Genomic DNA, 25,508 nt, shown 5'->3' on the forward strand with positions numbered 1-25,508 from the left:
TGAGCGCCTGCTGCCAGGATTTGGGCAGAGCAGAGTCCGGGACGTGTGCGGTGTCCCTGGGAGAGCGCGGCGGCTCCGTTGGCCCGGGGCCAGCGCCTCGTAAACAGGTGTCAGCATCCCAAAAAAAGAGCTGCCCTCCCTGCCAGCAGCGGGTATCCTCGCTGGCATTGCAGCCTGCCGGCTGGCACGGCTGGCATTCCCGGGCACGGCTCCCCGGCCGCAGCGCTGAGCCGGGCCGGGCCGGGCCGGGCTGGGCTGGGCTGGGCTGGGCCGGGCTGGGCCGGGCTGGGCTGGGCTGAGCTGGGCTGGGCCGGGCTGAGCTGGGCTGGGCCGGGCTGAGCTGGGCTGGGCCGGGCTGGGCTGGGCTGGGCTGGGCCGGGCTGGGCTGGGCCGGGCTGAGCTGGGCTGGGCTGGGCTGAGCTGGGCTGGGCTGGGCTGGGCTGGGCTGAGCTGGGCTGGGCTGGGCCGGGCTGGGCCGGGCTGGGCTGGGCTGGGCTGAGCTGGGCTGGGCTGGGTTGGGCTGGGCTGGGCTGGGCTGGGCTGAGCTGGGCTGGGCTGGGCTGGGCTGGGCTGGGCCGGGCCGGGCTAGGCTGGGCTGGGCTGGGCTGGGCTGAGCCGGGACGAGCTGAGCCGGGCCGGTCTTGCTCTCCCAGGGCTTTGGCTTCCAAATCTGACAGCCTTGGAGAGTATCAGGGGAAGGAAAAGGGGCAGAGATAGAAGAGTCGCTTGCGAGGATTACGTTATTTTCTTTTTAGGATTAACCTCTGAGTTGGAATTTGGGAGATCCAGGCGGTAAAGAGCTGGGTGAGGATGTGCTGAAGGAGGATCTTGCTGCTAGGGGGCAATATGTAGCAAGCAAAACCCCACTAAGGGAGTTTTCTCTCAATATCTTGTCTTTTCCTCAAGAAAAGAGCTTAAATCCAAAAGTTATCCAATGTATTGCACAAGCTAACATTTTTTTTTCCCATAGAAAGAGTATACTATATTTGTTTACTTATTTACAACATTTACTTATAGGTTGTGTTTGTTTCTTTTACCATATGTATATGTGTGTGTGTGTGTGTGACTTTCTTAATATGCTTCCTTGTTACCTCCATGATTCTTAATTTTCATTCCGAATTCTATCATGGTTTATATAAAGCAAAAAGATAAGGACATGGACATTTAAAAGCCTTGAATCACATGGTCTTGTAACTCTCCTGCTGCTTTCCCTTTTTAACTCAGAGGTCTTTGTGACTTTTTTGTTCTACCACTTTCTTAAACATACTTTCTGAAAGTGAAAACAAGACGAGACCAGGAAAAAAATAAAAAGAAAAGAAGAGAAGGCAGTTTCAGGGACGTTATTGGTTTCAGGTTGAGCAGGGAAATGTTGTTCATTTGTTTAGATGTATTCATGCTGACTTGATGATGCTTATTTTAGAGCTGGTGCGGGGTATTTCTTTAAGAGCTGCATTGCATGAATGCAATTTTAAAATTCATTTTAATGACAAAAATACTTTTTGCCAGGGACTATTCAGTGGCTATGCATGGTTATGACTATAATGTTAATGGTTGATTGAATAATGGAGAAAATGCAGTGGTTTCTACAGCAGGTTTTTGGTCCTGGTTCAGTTGGTCATTGAGTGAAGCATTGTCTGAATGAGGAAAGGTTACAGCACAGTGTGCCAAATTTCAGTTCTGGAAAAGTGATCATTAATTAATTTTAGTGTTAATTTTTGCAAGATGAAGTTGGGAATTTTAACAGCTGCGACTGAAATTTGAACAGAGGAGGAAGTGGTTTTGAGTTTGAGGGACTTTTTTATTAGTTCAGTCTTGTTTCCCATATGGTTCAGAGTGAGAGACTCAAGCATGGGTTTGACTCTGTGCCCCAGAATATTTGGGGACTTCTGCTGACTCAGAATCCACAGGGTTTTGGGATTGGTTTTATGGCTGTGTTGAAATACATTGAGTGCTTCTTCAAGTCTTTGTTGTAGTCTTTTCTGCTTAATAAATAGGAGTGGGTTAGTCAGCATCAGAAGGCAGCAAAGCCAGCAGTTTTCATAATGCTCACCTCTTTCAGCTCCCAACAAAGAGATTACAGTGCCAGTCTAGCTGAATTAGGACATTATTGTTCTTTTTGCTCCTCACCTTTCCTCTTCTATCCTGCCATAAATAATTCTGAACGTGAATTTATTTTGAAATTAAATTATTGTCCAGGTTTAATGTGATTAACATAAAATATTAATGGTTTTAAGTCTTTGAAATGCTCTACTCCATCCATGCAAAAAAAAAAAAAAGAGGTTTTGTGTTCTGCAACAGAAGGCTTTGACCTCTGCCAAATCAGCACAAGTGAACTGCTTGTAATCCCTGGGTGTTTGTAATTGCCAAAGTGGTTTGGATGGCTTTACTTAGGATTAAATCCTGACATCATCCTTAAGTGCAGAAATCAAACTTATTGTAATTGAGATTATATCAAGAAAGCTCTCACAGTTCACATATTTTCCAGAAGTCATAATAAACCAAAATTCTATGATTCATTGTCTACCTAAAGCACTTGTTCTTTCCAATATTGCCAGGCTACTGATGTGTAAACAGGAATGTAAATATCTCCTTGTGTCGGGGGGATTGTTTGGGCTTGCACAATGGTGCTGAATCATCTGAGCAGGTCTCCTTGCTCCGTGCTGGGGCTTAACAAACCCTGCTTGGAAGTGCAGCTCCAGAGCACAGGGAGGTCGTTTGGGCTCAGTGAAGCTTGTGATTTTCTCCTCTGAGCCTATTCTGTCCCAGTGGTGATTCCTAAACTGGCACTTTTCAGTCCACAGCTCCATTATTCAGATTCACAGTCAGTAAAAGGTGTTTCTCTTCTAATACCTTCTGCAAAATTCTGAAATAACTTGGTTTTACTTAGTACATGTGTGAAAAGAAGGAAAAGAAGAGAGGACTTTCACTGCACTTAATCCACTGTTTTTACAAAGTTGTTTCCAGCATCCTTCCAGATAAAAATGCAGGTTGTTGCAGTTATGAAGTTCCAAAAGTTGTATTATTTTGTGAGTATTTTGCTGGCACAGAATAAAGCCTTGAGTACACAGGATTCTGCAGCTGCCCACACTTGTTTCAATTCCCATTGTTCAGGGAGCCTGCCCATATGTGCCTGTGAGTGTTGGGAAAAAGAGACCATGCACACGTAAGGAATTGTTGCAGACATTCCAGCTGCTCCCATGAGCCAGCAGACTTGTGGCTGCATCTCTAGATTACCCCCCTAACAAAAAAAAAAAACAAAAGCTCCTTGAGTTGTTACAACTTGCTGTTCAGGTGGCTCTCTGAGTTTGGTGATGCTGCCCTGAGATGTCACGCGTGGTGTCTGTTCTGGGACAGCTACTGGGGAGTGTTAGACAAGAGCCAGGAGCAGCAGCCCAGGTGTGTGAAGGTGTTAGAGGCTGTGCACGTGAATATGCACAGGGTGATTGCTGCCCAGGTGTTGTGCTGATGTTGATGAGCACTGGTGTTCCTGGGAAAGCAGCTTGGGGCAGCAGATTGCCCAGAACTGAAATGAACATCCACAAACTCGCGGTGTTGGCAAGCTCCAGAGGAGCACAACTGGGAATTTCACCGAAGCACGGCTTTCATAACAGCAATGTTTACCTTGCTCTGGTAAGCTCAGGAAAGGTGCCAAGGCTTTGGTTGCATCCTCCTCCTCTGCCTGTTGCAGGTTGTTGTCCTTGCTGGCTCCTGCCTTGTTCCCAGCAAAAGCCTGATCAGAAGTGTAGTGATTATTGCTGTGCCTTCCCAACATTCAGATTGGGCCAGGTGTGGTCAAGCTCTGACCTTCTCCAGGGATGGATGGAGATTTGTAGCTTCACTGGTTCCTTCCCCATTGTGTGATCACTCTTGTCAGCGAATTGGGATTTTTTTTTTAAATGTATTTCCTTTGTTGCAACTTGTGTCTGTAGCCTCTCACCCTTTTCTCATTCTCCACCTGTGAGAGGAATCTGGCCCTGCTGTGTCTGTACCTGCTCAGTTGGTTGAAGGGAGGAATGGGACCCGTCATTTGCCTTCCCTCCTTTGGGCTGCATAAGTGGGGGACTTCTTTGGCTTTCCATTTTTCCAGCCGGTCAAGACCCCTGGAAGTGGCAGCCTAACCCTCCAGCTTATCAATCCTGCTTCTCAGTTTCACATCATCTGCAAATTTGCTGGGGAGTGGGATTCTCTTTGTCTATTCCCTCAACATTATCCCTGAAGTTCAACCACACCCAGACAGGGTAATTCAGTTTCATGTTTTTTGTTGTTTGGGAAAGCTAATTTAGTATCCATAAATTCTAAAATTCTTGCTTTATCTCCACTCTTTAGACAAGCAACCCCTCCTCCTACGTGGTTCCAAAAAAAAAAAAAAAGCTAGAATGCTGCAGTATTTTATTTCACTGTCAAAATTAATAAAATCTTGGAACACTTTGCCTTCTATTGCTTGCATAAGTGCCCATATGCAAACACCAGTTTGCAGTCTGTAACTTATCTGGTTGCCCAGTTTGAAGTGAAATTTTTATTTAAAATCCTTTAGCCTATCTATATACTTAAACAGGGAATGGAAATAGTTCTGATGACTTCATCAGAAGCAGGTTGAGACTGAGAAACCCTCAGATTTTCAAGACTATTTAAATAAGAGTGGTTCAGTAAATGAGATGCAGGATGTAGGTACTTGAGGGAAAACCCTTGACTTAGTTTTTCATCATGAACAAGTTAAAGGAAAAAATGCCTCCTGAAAAGGGAAAGGCACGATGGCACCTATCCTCACCAGCAGTTTTTCCCTTCCTGCCCCCCCTTTTTCCTTCTCTTGCCAAGAAATACAATCATTCCTTGAGCCCACAGAGTAAAAACATCCTGAGACACCCATGTGGGATAAAAGGTAACTGAGCTCTCTTGCTCTGCAGGAGGAGGAGACCCAGGTAGGGCTGAAGAGGGCTGAGGAAAGCTGAGAAGGGAGGAAGGGAGAAGGGGTGGGGGCCCTGTCCAAGGGCTCATTGGCAGAAGAGGGCAGGAACAGGATACGTTTCAGCTTTTGGGTGGCTCTGGGAGGAGCAAGCTGGGATTAAAGTGTCTTGATAAAATTGTTCCCTTCCTTCTCAGACGGAGACAGCGAGTTTCATGGGGTGGATTTTCTGCCAGAGGATCTCAGTGAGGCTCCAGAGGAGACAGGAATGAGGGTGAACAAGAAGTACTCCTGTCTGCCTGCTGAGGAGAAGGGCATCCACATCATCAACATCCGAGCCATCGAGGACATTGGCTACGACCAGCACGAGAGCACGGTGAGTGACCACGGCCTGCTGCATCACCTCAGCTTCTTTCTCGTCCTTCCCACCCCCAGGATGCTCTGAAATCCCCTCCCTCCATTTTCCCAAGGTGCTGGGAAGGATTGCCAGCAGGCACAGCCCATGCTGGTGTGGTGGGGGTGTTCTTGGATGTGTGAGAAAGGGAAGCTGGTTTAACCTGTAGCATAAAAAGGGGCTGACTCTTCTCAGGGTAAGGAATCTGGCAATGAGGCTGAGGAACCTTTACATCTTCTTGCCAGTGCAGAGAAGAACAGAAGAGAATGTCTAAAATTTCATGCAAAAGGCATTGTTAACATAGAAAACATTAAACTGATCTTCTCCAGCACACAACAGAAATTAATTAATTTCTATTTGCCATTAATTGCTCCTCAGTTAAATTCCTTAACAGAGATTTTAAAGGAAGTTAGTAATATGAATACCCAGCATGATTAGGGCTCGGTTATGTAATAGGAACATAAAAAGAAGTTTATTAAGGTGGAGTGGGCTATACAACAGATTCACTAGGGAAAGAGGTACCAGAAAAAGCAACATGGGATTTATTGTGCTTGTGCTTAAAATTAGGATGGAGCATGGAGGAATGGTTCTGTCAGGCTGTTAAAATCCTCCTGCTGTGGTGAAACTGAAATGTCTTTTCTCTGTCTCACTCACAGCTGAAGAGACATGAGCTTTACATGGTCTAAGTCAATGCAACTCAATTTAAGCACAGCAGCACTGCAGGAGAATATCTGGCCCATGAGTATCTTTCAGCATTTATACCCCATCCTTAAAATAATCTGACCATTAATTTCTTTAAAACAGAACCAAGTTTTTTGGCTGCTTCCTGTTTGCTGTGGGATATAGCTGTTCTCACATATAAGTGAATTTGTTGAGGCTTTAGTGGCAACAGTGGTGGCTCAGCCAGATTTTTCAGCAACTGCTGTTTAATTAATTAGTAAGATCAACACATATTTTAAAAAAATTAAACACTATCCAGTTAGTTCTCATTTGTTAATATTTTGTTTCTGTAGAAATTTGCATAAGTAAGTTGCCTGCCACAAGCAGACTATCAGCTTGCTTTAAAAAAATGTTCTGAATTCACAGGTGCATGCCATTAGCCATAAAGCAATTGAAAAGTAATAGTTATTAGTGGTCTTTTATATCAAAATTATGCTTATGAACTAAATGAGAATATCTGGGTAGGGCATAAACATTAACAGACTGCCCTGAAGAGTTTGACGTGGCAAAATTCCTGTTTTCATGGAATGGGGAATAGATGCAAGAGGACAATGAGTGAACTCTGTGGTGGCTCCAAATGCTGTATTATTTTATTATAAATTTATTAACTTGATGTAAAGGGTTTAGGTTAAATGGGAAAGAGGGATGAGATCCTAAAGGAGAGAGAAGCAGATAGCAAAGGCTATCTAAAATAACTTACATTTGGTGTTTTATGTATGAAATAAACAGGTGTGCAATCCCAAACAGATTTTAGCATTTTGCAACTGATGACCAATTGCTCTCTTTTGGAGCACAATTCCTTTTCCCTCGATGGGGGATGGACATTCTTCTATAAACTTAGAAGCTAGAAAAGTTCCCTGATCACTGAAAAGCCATTCCTGTGTTGGGTATTTTTTGTGAAAACAAATTCCAGTTACTATTGAATTTTCTTCCTTTTTTTTTTTAATATTTTCTGAATCTCCAAGGGTAGAATTGTGAATTATGCATGAGAACTGTTATAAAAGTAGAAATAAATTAGTTGTTAGTACTTTTTGTTTGTTTGTTTCTACAGTTGCCCTGTGCAGTTTTCAGATAAATGCTTGGAAATGAAATTGTGTTTTGATCTGTACCTTTCATGTATCTTGCAACACTTACCCAGCATTAACCCAGGCTGGGAATAAAGCCATTGCCACCATCAGATTGCATAGTGACATAGGTTTTATAAGTGGGTAAAAGAAGTGGTGAACTCAATAAGCAGTGACCCTGCTTCCTTGGCCACTTTCCATGGCGTTTTTGGCCGTGCCGCAGGAGCAGCTGGCTCCCTTCAGTCTGTATCTAAGATGATCTCTTTCTCAGATGATATGGACTTGCAATGATAGATAAGAGAAGTGAGAAATGTTTCCACATGATATTAATCTATTTGTCAGAATTGCAGCATTGCAGATGTCACGGGTGGAAAAGGACAGACGATCTTAGCGGCGATTAACCCCCAAAAGAGAAAACCAAACCCAGCAAGTAGCTGACTTATGAACCAGTGTGCTGGTGATTAGATTAAATCCCAGTCATGCAATCTATTTATTTCTGGCCAATAAAATCCCAGCTGGCTATCAGTAAAATTAAAGGTGTTAACTTGCAAAAATTTTTGGAGTAAGTAGCATCAGGGGACTCCTCTCATCTGCTGGCTGTCTGGAGAGAGGGCATCGTGTGCTCCAGGCAAAAGGAGCCTTGAGAGGAGAGGATGGTCTGTCTGGTGCTTGTGCTCGGCTGTGCATTCATTATTCCTCTCTCTTCTTCTCTCCACATACAGTTATTAAATTCCCTATCCAAAAACCCAGATGCTGATTGCAAGTACGGGCTGTACTTCAGAGATGGCAAGAGGAAGGTGGACTACATCCTGGTTTACCACTACAAGAAGTCCTCAGCCGGGAGGACTCTGGCCAGGAGACCTCAGCAGAACGATGCCAGTGTCCGAAGCAGCAGGCAGGACCAGCCCCTGCCCGGGAAGGGGGTGCAGCTGGAGATGGGGGACCCTGAGCCTCACATGGATTACCACGAGGACGACAAGAGGTTCCGCAGGGAGGAGTACGAGGGGAACCTCGTGGAGGCCGGGCTGGAGCTGGAGCGGGATGAAGATGTAAGGATCCCTCTAGAAGGGTTAGAGGGGGTGGCTGGTGGCCAGGTCCTGGGGGATGCTGAGCTGTCCCGGTGAGCCTGGTTCTGATCAAGGCTGCACAAGCTCAGCCCTTGCAGGATTTGGTTCAGTTAGTGCCATCCTCACCCACTGATTTAGCTGGCTGCACAGGCGTGTGCCATGGTGCTGTAAATGCCCTGAGGAGGTGAAGCTTCCTGACTGTTTTTGGCCAGGATTTGTGGTACATGCACCATTGCAACTCGGCTGTGTTGTGCTATCTGGAACTGAGGTTTAAACTGCTCTGAACACTAATCCCAGTTTGGTGGGTTTACAGTATGCAGTGGTTTGGATCCTCTGCTAGTTCCAGCTATGAGGGGAAAAGAAAAATCAGATACAGGCAGTGTCATTTATTCCTCAATATAGGCTTGAGGAAAATTAAATTAGTTCAGGAGGCTCTGGTCCACGCTCCTGCTGGAGCACATGGGTCTGTGTTACAGTTTGCTCTTTCCATTCTTAGACATGAACAGTACAGCTTGTAACATCTTCCACCTGCACCCTGAAAACAGGATATTCTATTAAAAGCCCATTAGACTGTGTAAAAAAATGATGTATGTGAAGTGCTGCCAGTGTGTGATTAGTAGAAATAGACACAGCAGTATTAATTTCAAAGAAAGCTGCTACAATTATCTGACCCAACCAATGTGCCCCAGACTCCTGAGAGAGAGGGTAAACATTTATGCTGGTTTTATTTACAAGATCTAAAAGTTGAGATCAGCATTTCGACCTGGGAACAGACTGCATAAAAATAAATCTGTCACCTATTACTCACAAATTACAGACATTTATATCTTTTATATATTATTTAAATGTAATATATATACTTAACATGGTACAATGCAAGAAAAGCCCCAAACCTTTCTCCTTTCTGTCTAACAGTGAAAATCAGACTTGCTTTCTGTCCAGCTTGCAGGTTCCTGTAGCACAGAGGGAGCTTGCCTGTGCCAAGTCATAGATATTGACATCCTTTTTCAGATGGGAGGTGCCACCTTGACATGTAATATGATTTCAAATGATGCAGAAGGGCTCAGGGGTCAAGACAGGACTCAGTAAAAGAGAGGGAACCCTGTCCTTTCAGTGCAAAACACCAAACCACATGAGATGAAAGTGTAGAGATGAAAGCAAGATGTGGGGATTTACATCAGCTTCCACAGCCAGCACATCCACATAGAGGGAAAGATCTGCAATCACTTGGGCCTGAAAAGCCACAAAGCTGCATTGGAGACCTCACTGATTCCAAAAGAGCAAAGGCTTCTTAAACAGATGGTGTTTAATAAACCACTTAAGCTCTCTTCAATGAAATGGCTGGATGGTCACACACAGAGAGTTGTGGTCAGTGGCTCGATGTCCACAAATAATTGATTAAAACAAGGCCAGGTTGGACAGGGCTTGGGGCAGCCTGGCCTTTCCATGGAAGGAGTGATGGAACTAGGTGACTCCTGAGCTCCCTTCCAACCCAAACCATTCCATGGTGCTCTGAGTACCCAGTTTCTAGAAAGCCAGGGGGAATACAGCTGTGTGAAAGCTAGTTATTGTAATAACTGAGTTGGTGCAGCAGTAGGGTTAAAAAGATTAACTGAAGTTCATTTCTCTTCTGTTTGCTGAATGCCTCCTAGTTGGGTATCATTTGTCCAATGCCTTTGGAATGGCTGCTCCAGGGGGAGCAAACATGGGTGGATGTGGGAGTGCCAGGAGCAAACATCCATGTCCAGCCCTCTAGGACACAGCTCAGAGAATTACTGGGCTGCAGGCAAACCACTAATATTGCCATTAACTTCTGTCCTCCTTTTGCTTTGTTTGGTGGAGTTCCTCCTACTGGTTTTCCTAACTACAATGCCTTAATGGAGATATTCACATTTGAGTCTAAGGTGTGAGCAGCAGGGATTCTCTCAGCCCCAGCAATTACAGCACACTCACCAAATCACACCATTTTGGCTGGATGCCTCTGCTTCAAATTTAACTGGCTCAGCCTGTATTTGTGTCCACAGTCATTAGCTTTTATTTCCCAAACAGTTTTTATCTGTTTAACCTTGTGGTAATTGCTCGGGGAGACAATAGCATTTTTTGAGTCACATTCTATAGCAGCTCAGCACAGGGAGGTGTTCAGTGTTTGTCCTGTTGTTAGAAACCAACTCCCTCAAACAAATGAGATTTATCATGTTGGCCCTAATGGACTGTTTGTTCCTTAAATATGTATGAATCACAAGGGGTAATGTATTTAATTTCCTCTCATCAGTAACATTTTCCCCTGCTTTTTTTTTTTTTTTGTTTTTGCCTTTATTTTTTTAAGACCAAAATCCATGGGATTGGATTTGTAAAAATACATGCACCGTGGAATGTGTTGTGTCGAGAGGCAGAATTCCTTAAGCTCAAGATGCCCACAAAAAAGGTGAGTCTTGATTTTCTTGTTTTCCTCATGAAGGCGTAGTTTAAACATATGTTCCTCTCAGAGCACCTTATAAATGCAGGCTTCTCTTTCCATGAGTATTTTCAAAGCAATTAACTGATGTGCACCAGAAATGAAAGTCACAAATGTACTTGCTTGGGGCAGCAGAGGGAAAAAGTGGAAGGAAGAATGGAAATTAAGAATTTCCATCTGCTACCACTGTCTGTACATGACGAGAGTGATTTCATCCTCAGTGTGTTTTAAAAGAAGAGGTTTCAATTGATGGTGAAATTTCTGTGTGCCTTTTGGACATTTTTTTCTCACCTGAAGACTGCTAAAACTGAACACCAGGATAGGAATTTGGCTTGCTGGGTTTAGTGACTATTCATATACACAGTCAGTCATGTTTGCAGGAGCTGGGGCCACTCAACCACAAAATAAATTACCTTTCAGAATATTTGAAACATCATTAAAGGAATGACAGTGTATTTTCATCAATTCTAAATCACCTGTGATAGATAGATAGCTACCTGCTCAATGAGCACAGCTCAGAGATGGATTAATATTTAAACACAGACTAAGTGCAGGTCCCAGACTGCACAAAGAAGTCCATAATGGAGCCAGAGACAGTCTCCAAGCCCAGCATCATTTATTACAACACTAAAACCACACTTTTGGTTTGGATTTCATATTAGTTCCCATTATTGCCTCACTTACCAGGGATTTTAATCAGAAGCACAATTATATAAAAAAGTCTTTTGTGATCCTGTGGTTCCCTAACCCTTGCTTTGACGTTCCCATCCCTTTATTTCTGATGATTTGAAGAATGTAAACTTCACTCCTCAATAGTTTATTGTGATATATTTATCTACTTGCTGGTTGATTCCTCACAGTTCACTCTGACCTATGGATAACCAAAAAGCAGTAAAGTTTCACTGATTGTTTTTTTTTCTCCTTGCCCCCTCAGATGTATCAGATCAACCAGACCCACGGACTCCTGAAAAAGATAAATTCTGTGATTCAAAAAATAACGGAGCCCATCCAGCCCAAAGTAGCAGAGCACAAACCTCAGACAGTGAAACGCCTCTCCTACCCCTTCTCCAGAGAGAAGCAGCACTTGTGAGTGATACCTTCCCTGAATATCCACATGTTCCAGTCTCTGACAGCAGCTCAGGCACCAGAGGGTGAATGGGAACATGAACACCAACACTTTGGTGGGCATTGCTGTGAAGAATATTTCCATTTTGCAGTAAATTTACTTTTTGGGGGATGTTTTTTTGGCTCTGTGTGTTTTAGCTGCTGTTGTAGCACATAATGTGCATCTGTATAACTGTACCTGCATAACTTCACCTGCCAGGCTGCCAAAAGGGGATTTATAATGTGATTTATAACAGTCTCTTCTCCACATTAAATAAATTGCTCAGTAAAACTTGTAGCCAGAGATGTGGGTTGATAAATTTCAGAATAATTTCATCTATCTGGTGTGGGCAGCTGACACAGGTAGTGCCAAGCAGGCCTTGCCTTTGAAGTGCTGTGAAGTCAGAGGTGGCTTTGCCATCCGTCCCAGATCAGCAAGAACAGCTGTAAATGTGGGTGTAGGGAAAAAATCACGAGGTAGAGCCCAGCCAAAGCTTCTCCTGCCCTGGATTGCGCTGCTGCTGCTCTTCCCTGGCCAGCATCCCAGAGGAGTCACTTTGAAGGCCGTGTTTATGGATGTGCCAGCTGGAACAAGCAGCAGTCCTAGGGCAGGATCTCTTCCCTGCACCCCCAGGGCTTTGAGGGTTTCATCCAGAGATGCAGAGCAGTGTGTGTGACATCTTGGCCTGTCCTTGGGCTTGCTGGAAATGTCTTTGTGTGTTGGCTGCGTGTAGGGCATTCCTGGAGGTTCAGGGAAGGTCCAGAATATGCTCCTCATGGGTCTCACACTGTTTGCAGGTGGCTTTTCCAGGAACAGCACCTGTGTCTCTGCTGGGTGAGGGGAGGAAACAGAGGCCTCACAGGGAAAATTAAAGATTATGAGGGGAAATTCAAGGCCAGCAGTGGTCAGGGATTCAACTTAAATGAGCATCAACACTCTCTTTTGTGCTGAAAAACCTATAGAGACATAAAACCAGTGAAATGTATAAGCAGCCTCTTTAAATTGTGGGAGTTGGGTTGGACTTGCTTTTTAGCAGGGTTTCTTCTATAAGCTGTTCTTTGATTTGAGCTCTGAGAGATCCCCAGGAGAAATGAAAATATTGAAGGGGTCAACAAGAACAGGAAATTACTGACTTTTTTTTTTTTTAACCTAATGGGCTTCCTTCTAATCTTTTAACAGATTTGATTTGTCTGACAAAGATTCCTTCTTCGACAGTAAAACCAGAAGCACTATAGTAAGTACTGCCTATAAATAATTTATGGTGGATATTGCCTCAGTCGTGGTGTTAACAGCTTTAGTGCAATGCCTGTTCAAGTTTATCTTTCTTAACCAAATGCCAAGGATCTCCTGTGCCATCAGGTACTGAAATGATTCCAGATTTAGTGCTGAGTACTGTTTGATGCCAACAGGTTGCTGCCTTTTGGAAAATAATTTGGATCTTCTTTCTAGGTCATGGTTAATTTTCTTAGTAGAGATATCACCAGGGAATGTTTAGATTTTACCACTCCTTCTGCCCACCAGCTGCCTGCACCCACGAGGGGTTTAACTTTTTGTAAATACACGTTGTTCTTTTTGCAAAATGCTGCTAAATACCCCGAGACAAATTCTAACGAAACAGCCAGGTGTTTTCAGGGAATATTATTTATAGTTTCTGCGGGGACATTCTCTGTAATGGTGGTATTGAAAGTGTTGAGGTTGATGGCTTTTACCTGACTTACAGAACGTAAAGTAGAGCTGGGGAAGAAGGTGTAGCCTCATTTATAGCCACCAAAGGAGGAATTGAAAGGCCAGCTCGTGTGACATCCAGGGCAGCTGGAAAGGGCAGTGCCAAGCTGCCCTGGCTGCAGCACATTTCAGAGGATAACAGGGACTCTTTGCCCCATTCCACTGCTCCTAACTGGTGCCTTGGAATGTGACTGCCAGCATGCTTTTATCTTATATTTAACTTCAGCCTTTTGGGATGCCAAGTGGTTTGCAAAAGAGCTTATATGCCAGTCATAGCTGCCTTTCATTGCTGTGGTGATAAGGGGTGTAAGATATCCAACTTCCCTTTCCTGCTCTGAAATTCCAGCTTATTCCACAGTGTAGTTCCCCACCAGCCTGAAGAGCAGGGGTTTGATGTGAGCACTGGTTATGGGGGTGAGGTGAGCTGGACCAGGGGAGGCAGATGCAGGAGCACAGAAATGGGGAAGAAAAAAAAAAATTGATTTGGTGTATTTGCAAATAAAACATTTAACTTGAGATTGGTGGGGGAAAAAAGCCTGGCTTTTGTTTGTAGGCTTTTTTTATTTGTCCAGATGTATAGGGAAAAAATCTTGGATGTACAAAGAACTCAACAAATGAAGAGTTCAAATTCATGACAGGATGAGCAAGGCAGCAAGACAAAATGGCTCCATGGAACAAGAGGGTGAGCAAGACTGACTGGAAAATGGGGCTGAAGCAGGAGCTCAGAGCAGAGGCTGAGAGGAAAAGGAGCGACAAGGGTTTTTTAAACAACTGAAGGAACACTGGGCGTATAAGAATTATGCTGCTGCTGTGCTGCTTTGTGTGAAATCCCTGCAAATCACCCAGTAATGAAGAACATATTGAATGTTTCCCAACATCATTTTATTCTGTGTGCATTGCTGTTTGTATTCTTCTTTCTTAAAGTTCTCCCCTGCCTTTCTCAAATGTATTTTTGAACCGCAGTGCAAATATTGACCCTTCCACCTACTGCGAAATGAACAAGAATCTAGTCACTACCCATGAGTCTTTGATGAATAGAAACTAAGCCAAAGACCTTTCAGTTATTAAAAAAGAAAATAAAAAAAATGTATTATATAACTGGAAATCTCTCTGTGACAGCCCTTTAATTCACCGGGGTTACAAGACGACAGACTCATATGTAGACTTGGGATGAGCTGTGGGACTTGCCCCGGATGCCCTCACTTGCTTCCTCCAGGGAATTGGGCAAGAGTCAAGTTAGCACATAGATTAGGGAGCTGGGAAACAGTCCCCAGCTCTGCTGGCAGGCCAGGCAGTGGGCAGGAGGTGTCTTTGCTCCAGGTTTCCCTGTGCTGCCTGGTTGCCCTGCCAGAGAAATCGGAACGGCCAAAAGCCGAACCTCGCGGGCAGCCTGCTGAGCTGTGCAAAGGTTACTCGACAATAAGTGCAGTAAATCCCAAAATAAATACATCTGTTTTGCCACTGAGGTCAGGCAGGCTCAGAGATGTTAAGGTCAGCCTGTGTTAGTCCAGTTTGATAAACGGCTGCGTGCTGTGTACACGCCGTGAGCCCAGAGCTCTGTGCGGCTCCTTGGGATGGAGCCAGCCTGTGCCCTGGAGGCCAGGGAAGAGCTGCTCCAGGTGGAAGAACACCCCTGAGCTCCAGTCGATGGCTAACATGAGCAAAACTTGCATTTCTGTTGTGCCAGGGGTAGATGTAACTTTGTTTGCCCCCATCAGTTCTCCTGGTAGCTGACTATTTAGCTAAGCTTTTCTCTCCTGTACACAGAGAGCTCTGAGCCCCGCTCTCCTGAACACCATGACTTTTATTAAAGAGTGATGACTTCATCCACATCTTGGCTTGGCCAATATTTGAGCTGTACACAAAAAGATTGTGCTTGTCACTGGCGGTGTCTGAAGTAACCCTGCCTTTTCTTTTGCTTCTGTAGGTTTATGAAATATTGAAAAGAACGACGTGTACCAAAGCAAAATATAGCATGGGTAAGGAACTTTATTTAGCTTTAAGATCAATATCTTTTTCAGGTATTGAAAATAATTGTATGTTGTAAATGGCTGTGGAGTTTAGTTTTTCCCCCTGGTCTCTAATTCAATGTATGTGGATGTAATTGTTTTATTTGGAAATCTGATTCAATTTATGCAGCTGTTTGACATTTTCTCAAATGTGAATTCATAGATTAAATTAAATGGTAAGTGAGCATGTAGGCCCTGCAGATGTGACTTAGGATGGATGGTGACATAAACCAGCAGATGAGATGTGCTCTGTGTTCTACACTCCCTGAAATGGATTGAGGTTATTTCTGTGAAATTAAATCCAATACCTGCAGTGAAAATCTGTGGCTTGGCCCATTTCATTCAAGTAGGAGCCTCACATTTTATAGTGGGATGGTTTTCCAGTGACTTGAGGGGAATGGTCTCGACTGTCCTGAGGGGAACTGAGATGAGCCCTCTGGAGCAGCCAGGGGCCAAGGCTTGCACTGGAACAGGGCACCTCAGCCCTCAGAGCAGACGCTGCAAGTCAGGGGATGAGAAGTTTGTGCTACCACAACCAAGAGTTTCAGGATTTCAGCCCTAGGGTTTGTGCTGTAAAAATTAAACTCATAATAGAGATGAATTGCAAATCAGGCCACCTTGAAGATTTGGTGGCAGCTGATCCTGCTCAGCTGTTATATACTTTATTTTACACATGATACTTGACTGTGGAACCAAAGTTAACAAATAGTTAATGGTAAATCCAAACAAAGTGAGAAAAGTGCGTAAACATGGAAGAAAATGTTTGGTAACTGATGAAATCTGTTATGGCATGTATTTGCCTACAAAAATGTTAAATAAAACAATAGGAACTTGAATTACAGGTAGTTCTGTTCAATATTGACCCATCAGCTGCTTAGAAAGACATCAAATAATAGAAGAACAATTACGCCACAAATTATTTCCATGCTTTGACTTTTGTGTTGAAGTAACAACATACAACGCACAATTGTTGACTCCTAATATACACTAAAATTTGGTGTCCAGCCAGTATTAACAGAAGTGCGGTTCTCTGTAGCATGGGAAATTCAAATTATTCTGTGACTTTCGAGACCCTTTTTGAGTCTGGTGCTGGATCATTTTCACTGGAAATTACATCTTTGGACTCTTGAAAGAGGAAGGTCACAGAGCTCAGTTTGAATTCTTGCCTTGGAGTTGACTTTTTTTTTTTTTGGTTCAGTAAATGGGAAGCACAGCAGGGATTAGTTGAATAGGGAAGACACTCATGTATGTTAGAGTGTTAGGATTCCTGGATGGTTCTTCTACCTGAGACTGGCAAGGCCACACAATATGAGTAATAAAAATGCCACCAGGCCAGCCCTGCATAACTCAATCAGCCCCTTTGTGTTCCAGTGCTGGAATGCTGGGTTACAACCCAGCAGAGGTGGCAAACAGATTTAAACAAACACTGATAATGCTGCAGCACCGCTGCCCAGCAGGAAAAAAGCAGCTGCCCAGGGGAACACTGCGGCCTTTGTTATTTATTGAGAAAATTTTGTGAAAATGTGGATCTGGCTTCACTTTTAAATTCAGATCTGTAGTAGAAGGGGACTATGTAGCTCTTCTCACAGCCCTAGAAAAATCATTTATCTGCTCACCAGTTGTGTCTGCCAGGAGTGTGGAAACATTTGCAGACAATTCATAGACCTGTATAATCTTAAATAGGGCTTTGAAAATTAATATCAGTATCTGCAAGATACTGAGCACTCCTGGAGCTGCTCTTCCAGCAGGTGATTAGTATCTCAAAAATGTTAATGAACTTGAACAACCCTCATTTCAAGAGCAATCAAAAATTACTCTACAGTGAGCTGGTTCCTGGTTCATAGTCACTGTTCCTTCACACCCAGTCCCACACTCTTTTCTTAGCCATGAGCTGATGGGCAGCATGTAGCTCACCAGAACACCTCATTTTTCTTTTCTTTTTTAAAGTCTTTTCAAATCCTTCCCAATGCTAGTGGCCAGATTTATATATATTAATTTTTTTTCAGTTGGCATTAATCACCATTGCCCTGCACAAAGACAAGTGCTTGACTTAGCTCTGACTGGTTCACTCCAACCCCAAATGTATGTTCATGGGCAATGTGATGCTTCCAGACATGGTGAACAGAATTGGAAGTAGCTCTATTAAAGCCAGCAGCTGCAGGAGGAAAGAACATTAGAGAATTAATGAGTTACAGCCCTCCAAAGGACCAGGTCCAGCCACCTTTGGGGATGGTGCAGCATTCCTCCAAACTTCCACACCAACTCCTCCCTCTGCCCCCTGTTAAGGAGTGACACCACCCCTGGGAAAGGCAGGACTCCTCCCAGTCCCTTGTGCCACAGACATTTAATAGATGAAGCACTAATTGCTTTCAGCCTCATGCATGTCACTAATAAACGGCTGTGTAAACAGGGAAAGGAGAGGGAAGAAAGAAGGAAACTGCCCTTTTAAATAAAAGACGAAAATGTGGTAAATATGGTAAGTATTACGCCAAGGTCTTTGCAAAGGCTTTCCCTACAATTTCTCTGATCAATCTGACACCTGAATTCAACACTTTGCGTGGGTGATGTGTGTGGATGTGGGTTTCCCTGTGCCATCAATTCCAGCCATATTCTTCTTGTGATCCAGCCTTCTGCTACACTTTCAAATCTTCAGGCTTGCCCTTAAATCAAACTGACTTTTCAGAAAATGTAATTTATTTTAATGACTAATTCCAAGTCATTGGCTTCTAATTCTCGATTCTCAAATATATATGACTTCCTCTTGCTCTCTGCAGTTTTCCATTTCATAAAATGAGTCATGTATAATAACCTGTATGATTAAAAATGAAACTACATGGAAAGGAATAAGATGGCAGCAAAATCATTATCTGATCAAATGGCTGTTATTTTGAGGGAGATCTCCTGGAAGGATGATGAAGTGAGGCTGTCTAACCTTGAAATTATAAATAACTATTATGTCTTTATTTTTCAAGGGATCACCAGCTTGCTTGCCAATGGGGTTTACAGTGCTGCATATCCTCTGCATGACGTAAGTGATCTCACAATATATTTTACACACGTCTTCTGTCACCAAGAAATCCCTCATGTGTGACATGTTGGTGGCATCATACCAAACATGACTGACTTTTTTCTCCCTTGTGTCATGACTGCAGTCACTTCTGCATGTTGTTTCCATCCCTCTGCTGCTTTTAAGGAATTCCCCACCTCGGTTCTACCGCCGATGATCATAAATTTGAACGTAACATTAGAAGAGTTGTTACAGTGTTTTAGCAAATTAAATTCTCCTGTTGTTTCCTGACCTTCTGCCCCCAAGACCTCTGACACCAGTGCCAGAAACACATTATTACTGGGGCACCAAGTAGCTGGTTCCCTTGGCCACATCTCCCTGTGGAGGTGTCAGTAGCTGTGTGTCCATGCAACCAGGTAAGACCATAAGCAAGGATCTGATGTCATGTATTCCATGGGGCTGGATGTGACTGGAGACCTTCCTGCTGATGAAGTTTGCTTCTGAGCAGTTCAGTGAGATGTCAAGAGTGTGTTCAGCTATGGTGCTCATCAGTGAGAGCTCAGGAATTCTGGTGGCATTCAAGACAAGCCAGGGACCCCCATCCTGTCAGAGGTGCACAGAGCTGGCTGCTGGTGCCCTTCTGATTTAGAGGCTCAAGGTGCAACTAGAACTGACAAGCACACACTCTTAGCCTGCAGAAAAGCTTGGCAGATGTCACAGGGGCTGCCTGTCACACTGCTCACGCCTGAGCTGAGTGTGAGTGCCCAAGGGCTGTGGAGCCCAGTGCTGGTTTTTTGGCCTAGGATTTGAGGGTGAAGTGTGTCTTCCTGGTTTTCTGTTCCCCACACTCACACTGGTTTTACATGGGACTGTGAGAGCTTTATCTTGGAGCACCCCAGAGCAGAGCAGTGTCTTTGTCTGCCTGATGTTTGTCATACATGTCAGGGCTCTCAAACTACAGTAGTGCTGTGTGGAAATCGAAAAAGTAAGGTTAAATAAACTTCTCTTCCTGTTCTAGCCTCACATCTTTGGACAGCTGCTGATAATCTTGTAAAGAAGTTATTTATTGTCTTAGTTTGCTCAAAAAATAGCTCCAAATTAAAACCTCAAATCTAATCAGCCCTGAGTGTTTGGAGAGTCTGGAGAGGGAGCAGCTCTCTCAGCTGGTTCCTTCTCTTCCCAGTGGACTGAGCTGAACCCCAAATACCATGGCAATACCGCATCCTTTCCCTGGACATTTTTAGGCCACCTTTATCACTTATTCATTCCTTTTCCCCCCATGACAGACACTATTGCTCTCTCCTAATGTGCCCAACGACAGAAGACAAAGTGTGCCTTGACAAATGGGCTCCTAAAATACAGCATTATTTTACAGATTGCTTTTTCTGGTTTTGATGCATTAAGTGAGTGGGAGACGTGGGCATGCAGGATCAGAGCAGTTCTTGGCACAAGCCGCTGGATGACGCAGATTTTTCTCTCTCTTTAAAGGGTGACTATGAAGGTGAAAACGTGGAGCCCAATGACAGAAAAGTAAGTTGATGCACAGGGGGGTTTAACATATTCACAAGAATCCCAGCCTGAAGAGTCACCTGTTGGAATCTGGATGTTTTTGCCAAAATCCCACAGAAAATGCTGCAAAAAGGCACTAAATGCCAAGCAGCTTAAGGAAAAAAGTGCTTTGCAGCATTTAAATTTGCCCAAATGTGGAATGTAGTGTGGATATGTATGAAGTACTCAGCTCAGTAATGATACATTTCATGCCACATTGGTAAGAATATTGACATATGTTCAGATAATGTTATTTCAGGCCAGCTCTGATGAGAGTATGCTCAGTCATATTCTGCTGTCTGTACTGGGCATAAATCCTGCTTCATTCCATGGCATGAGGATCAGAATTGGAGGAGTGGGAGGCAGAGGCAGTTTATGCACATAAGCATGAAAGTGATTGGGAAAGATAAATATTGAATATTTTTTAGAATAAGAGGTCCTCAACAATGTTTTAATGTAGCTCTGCAGCTAGAAGCTGTCCTGTGGGTGTACACTGAGGCATTGCATCACTTTTTGCTGAAGTTAATGCTTTAAATTGTGATTTTATTGTCTGTATATGAAAAACATTTGTTCATTGTGGTAAAACAAGTAGAAATTATCCTAAGGAAGTACTTTTCCTAAGGAACTAGGAAGTAGTACTTTATAGTATGGAAGTATGAGCAAAAACCAAAATTTTCCACTCTTTGTGGAAATGCTGATTTCTTAAATTCAAAGCTTGGTGACTTCATCCTCCCTATCACACTTCCCCAAAGAAGGGGTGGCTTTTGTCTGTGCATCAGACAAAAACTGAAGTGGAGAGGTGACAACCAGTTCTCTCAGGAGGAGCTACTAAATTTGGGTGCTGAATGTGCTGGGGTTTCAGTCCCGAAACTTTGCTTTTCCTGTTTGTGTCATGATTTTTATTTTTATTTTCTCCAGAGATATGCTCTGAACAGTCAGGTCATAGGAAAAGCAGATTTAAAGATCTTCAGGATTTATGCATAAAAATAGGTTCTAAAAATTGATAGTGTGCTGGTCCTTCAGGTGCAAATGGCTCATCAAAAGACAGTGAATGTTATTTCCCTCCCTCTATTGATTTGTGTTAAAAATACCACACATTTGTCTTTTCATTATTAAGCAACACATCACTCAACTAAAAATAGAATGGAAGTCCATGTTTTCTGGAAGTGTCCAAATTATCTTCTGCATTACTAACATCTCAAAGTTCACAAATTGACTAATTTCACAAGTTCATTGTGTGTTTGGAAGTGTTTACCTTGGCTTTTGACTTTAAGTTCCATCAAATAATCTTTTGGTGTGTTTTGGCATGTCTCTTCTGGTTTCTTGAAGCTTTCTTTAATCTTATCCAACACTAGGCTGGGCCTGTGCCTTTTTTAACAAGAAAATTAAAGATTTGAGGCCTAGAAATGAAGTAAATATTTAGGTCTAGTGTGCTGATCTCCTCTAATCATGTCTTTGAAGCTGTGCTTTGAATAAATGTCAGGATAAATGAGATAATTCATTTGTACTTTAGGCACAAATCTGGTTTCAAGTTGCACAAAACTAAAACATGGCACTGATGCAAAATCTTCTCAGCTTAGTGTTTTCCTGATATGGCTGACCAGCTTGTATCACAGAACAGAAATCTAATTTTCAGCATAAACTTAGTTTTAAAGATAAAATTTTAAAAAGTATATATAGAAGGAAGTGGTTTAGCTAGTGCTGCATGTGGATGTTGAGGTGTGTCCCAAATCATTGCTTCCCAGACATAGGCAGTTGGCCTTAAACCTTTGGAAAATGTGGTTGAAATAAACCTAAAGCAGAATAAAAAAAAATTTGCAAGAATGTTGCTGTTTAATAAAGGCCTGCCGTTAAGTTTCGGTTCCTTCCCTTACTGCTGTAAGGAAATTAATAATGATTCATGATTTTTGGTTGCAGAGGGGAAAACCTACATCCCATTTACATTTTTGACGTCATATTTCTGTAAAAGCTGAGAAGTTGCTTTGTTGGTTTTTTAATGAGTCAAGCCATTTGTATAAGTACAGCAGTTCAGCTTGGAAAAAATCTCTGTTAATGGTTTGGCAAGGGAATTCCAAAATTGCTGTAGGAACATGGTTTGCACTGGGACTTCTCTGTGATCAAGTGTGAGCAGCAGGAATGGGCATGGGCAGTGGCCAGGCTCTGGTGTGCCCTTTTCTGTTTGCTGCATGTCACTGGAGACGTGTAGGAGTTTGACAACTGTCAAGTTTCCCATGATAAAATAGCCTGGAGTTTAGGGAATAACATCCTGTTTGGTCAAGGAGCAAGATCCATCCTGTTGCCCTCCCTGCACTGGTACTGGTTTCAGTCTTTGCTCCCCATTGAGTTTCATTTCTTGGTCACTCTGTTGGCTGAATTGAATGAGGGACGAAAGTGAGGGTTGAGAAACACTATTTATATATTTTACAAAATAGGGGATGAGTTGAAGGTCTCAGAGAAACCTATTTTTGTGAGGCATTCAGTTTTGCAAATCAGTAACGGGGATCATTGTTTTCCTTGGCCCACATCCTGACAAAAAGGAAGAGTAGAAATCGTTGGCTTCTTGTGGTTTAAAGCTGAAGAAAAATTTTAAATTGAGGCACCTCAGCCCAGCACCTCTTTCTGGATGCTGAATTATAGTGAAATGGCCTGAGGTTGTGTCAGGGGAGGTTGAGGTTGAGGTTGTGTCTGGGGAGGTTGAGGTTGGATGTCAGGAGAAGGTTCTTCCCCCAGAGGGTGGCTGGGCCCACGGACCACAAAACCAGCACTGCTGTCCCTGTCTCTGCTTAGGTGTCCATCAGTCCCGCTGCTGAAGAGCCTTTCAATATGCTGGAATCCATCTCTCTGTTGGAGCATGCCAAACCATCTCATTTACTTTTAATATTTAATTCAGGCTGCGCGTGTTGGGCCGAAACCCTGGCGTGGTGAGGCCTGCGGGGCCTGCAGCGTCCAAAGCAGAACCTGGTGGTGCTTTAGCTCTCACCTTTCTCGTGCTTTTCTGTCTTCCAGCTCCTGTGTGAGGAGTGGGCGAGCTATGGAGTGTTTTATAAATACCAGCCCATCGACTTGGTGAGGTGAGAGTTCAACCCTGGGCAGAGATGAAGCTCTGCAGGGATGCTCGTGCCCCATTCCCCTGGGTGGATGCTGCCCTCAGTGCGCCCTCACCCCAGGAGATTCCAGAGAATGGGAAATTCACTGGGAGAAAAGGAGTTTTCTGTGAGTTTAGAACATGCTGATATATCCCACACAGTGAAAGCTTGCGGGGGATATATTTTTAATTAATTTTGTTTGCTCGTGATAAGACTCTCTGAGGAAAGCAAGATGCCTTTTTAAGAGGATTCACTCACTGAAGGTCCAGAGATACCAATTTGCACAACAGAAACACAGTGGGGGGGAAAAAATGACCAGTGGGACAAACTTGTTTTCAGGGTGCCTGTATCTCTGGATGGACTCCAAGCATCATGAGAAAGAGAGTCCTCTGAGAAAAAAAAAATTCCCACAGGTCATCTTACTTTCTCCATGCCTAATCCAGATGTGATTCATAATTTTAGCCACATTATATTTTAAGAAATAGGAAACATGTCTCTCTCATTTCTTTCTCTTTTTTTCTAAATGTATTTCAGAAAATACTTTGGAGAGAAGATTGGGCTATATTTTGCCTGGCTGGGAGTTTATACACAAATGCTCATTCCAGCTTCAATTGTAGGGATTATCGTTTTCCTCTATGGCTGTGCAACTGTGGATGAGAATATACCCAGGTAAAATAGATGAATAAATAAATTCTGCTGTTAGAGGGCACTTCAAGCTCAAAGTTGCCTTGCTTTACAAATGTTTTATCAGTAATATCTAGGCCAAGCACAGCTGAAATTGGGGTTTCTTGTTGCTGGGTCTTGTCCTGTGCCACCCACATCCCTTCACCCCAGTCCCCATTCCCATCTGTCCCAGCTGGCTGTTGCAGCAGGATGGTGTGCTCCTAAAACTCTCTATCCTCACGCTTCATCATTTGGAAGCTGTGCTTCAAATTAATCCACCTCCACAGCTTCCCTGATCTCAGCTTCCAGTAAAGCACAGAGCTCTCCCAAGGGCACAGAGCAGCCCATTTCTATCTCATTAGCATTCATTGTTACTATTACTTGGGCAGTTTGCATTGATGTCCTAAAAATAATTCTTGGCCAGTTGCTCAGGTGGTTGGGATTTTTCCCAAACTCAGATCATTATGTTAAAACAAACCAGCAAAATTCTGCTAATGAGGGGGTTTGGTGCTTCAGCACAGAGTGCTGAGGAGGGCATTGTGTGACAGAGAGATGCATCAAGAATATATATCTCTCAAATAAGCTACTGTGATCACGTCAACAAAATCTGGATGTCCTCCTACTTTTAATCTTTCATCAAGTTTTGTATTAAAACATTTTTAAAGGCCTCTGATTTTGCATTATTCGCCCTGCATGCATCATCAGCTGGAGATGCAAATTACATGGTTTGTACAACAAGCACCAATCTTGAATAACAGAGCAGATAATGGGTACCAAAAAATAGATTTAATTGTTTTTGTTGTTCATTAAGACTGCTTTGTAGTGCTTCCAACAGCTGAAGAAAGTCAGAGGGAGGGTCACTGTTGCTATTTCACAGATGGAATACAGAGGAGATAAATTGGTTGAACTCCAGTCTCTTGATGTTCAGCACTTCCCCTGTACCTTATCTATCACTGTAGATAAAACAAGAGTGTTTTATTTTATTTTTATTTATTTTATTCTGTAAGATCTTAGAGTAGAAAGCATAGAGCCTTATGGCTCTGGCGCAGGAAGGAGGGAGGGAGACAGCCTTAGATGAGGATTTCAGCCCCTGCAATGGTGTAGGATCGTATCCAATGATCCTACAGAAGCAGCTGCTGTCTAGAGGAGAAAAGATCACCAGAGCACAAAGCTGGAGCCATCCTGACCCCGCTTTTCCCTTCTCTTGTGGCTTTGTTGCAGTATGGAGATGTGTGACCAGAGAAACAACATCACCATGTGTCCCCTGTGTGACAAAACGTGCAGTTACTGGAAGATGAGCTCTGCTTGTGCCACTGCCCGTGCAAGTCATCTGTTTGATAACCCTGCAACTGTCTTCTTCTCAGTCTTCATGGCTCTCTGGGGTAAGGAGATCTATGCCTTGATGTTAAGCTTTTAATTATTAAAAATACAACGGAAGAAACAGAGGAGATAAAGCAGTATATTTATACACAGGCAGTAAATGATAGAAAGAATTTATCTTTTTTTTCTTCTTCCTTTTTTTTTTTTTCTTTCCCATGAAACTGTCACACCCAAATTTATATTCTGGACTGGAGACTAAAATTCAAAAAGTTGCTGAAGCTGAATAGCAAATGAAATTGTTAAGCATCTGTCATAAAACTGCTGCGTGGTTTGTCAAAATTTCATTAACGGGATTGCACAGCTTGCCAAAAAAAAAAAATCTCTTTGCAGAGCCAGCTTCCACTTTAGAACATTACAGAAGAAATGTATTAATGTACTCTGG

The 25,508-nt window shown here is 43.3% G+C and overlaps 1 protein-coding gene across 1 annotated transcript in view; it reads left to right on the forward strand.

Moving 5' to 3' along the window:
• The window catches only part of ANO1 (anoctamin 1), a 71,413-nt gene that overhangs the window by 25,324 nt on the left and 20,581 nt on the right, over positions 1-25,508 (forward strand). The window contains exons 2-13 of the mRNA XM_059474406.1: positions 5,101-5,279; positions 7,804-8,130; positions 10,475-10,573; positions 11,538-11,689; positions 12,888-12,942; positions 15,361-15,412; positions 17,853-17,918; positions 18,415-18,470; positions 19,938-19,979; positions 23,004-23,068; positions 23,618-23,752; positions 24,968-25,128. Of these exons, the coding sequence (XP_059330389.1) occupies positions 5,101-5,279; positions 7,804-8,130; positions 10,475-10,573; positions 11,538-11,689; positions 12,888-12,942; positions 15,361-15,412; positions 17,853-17,918; positions 18,415-18,470; positions 19,938-19,979; positions 23,004-23,068; positions 23,618-23,752; positions 24,968-25,128 (1,389 nt within the window). The remainder of the gene's footprint in view (positions 1-5,100; positions 5,280-7,803; positions 8,131-10,474; positions 10,574-11,537; positions 11,690-12,887; positions 12,943-15,360; positions 15,413-17,852; positions 17,919-18,414; positions 18,471-19,937; positions 19,980-23,003; positions 23,069-23,617; positions 23,753-24,967; positions 25,129-25,508) is intronic.

This window comes from Ammospiza nelsoni, chromosome 6, assembly GCF_027579445.1.
Source record: "Ammospiza nelsoni isolate bAmmNel1 chromosome 6, bAmmNel1.pri, whole genome shotgun sequence".
NCBI classification, from domain to species: domain Eukaryota; kingdom Metazoa; phylum Chordata; class Aves; order Passeriformes; family Passerellidae; genus Ammospiza; species Ammospiza nelsoni.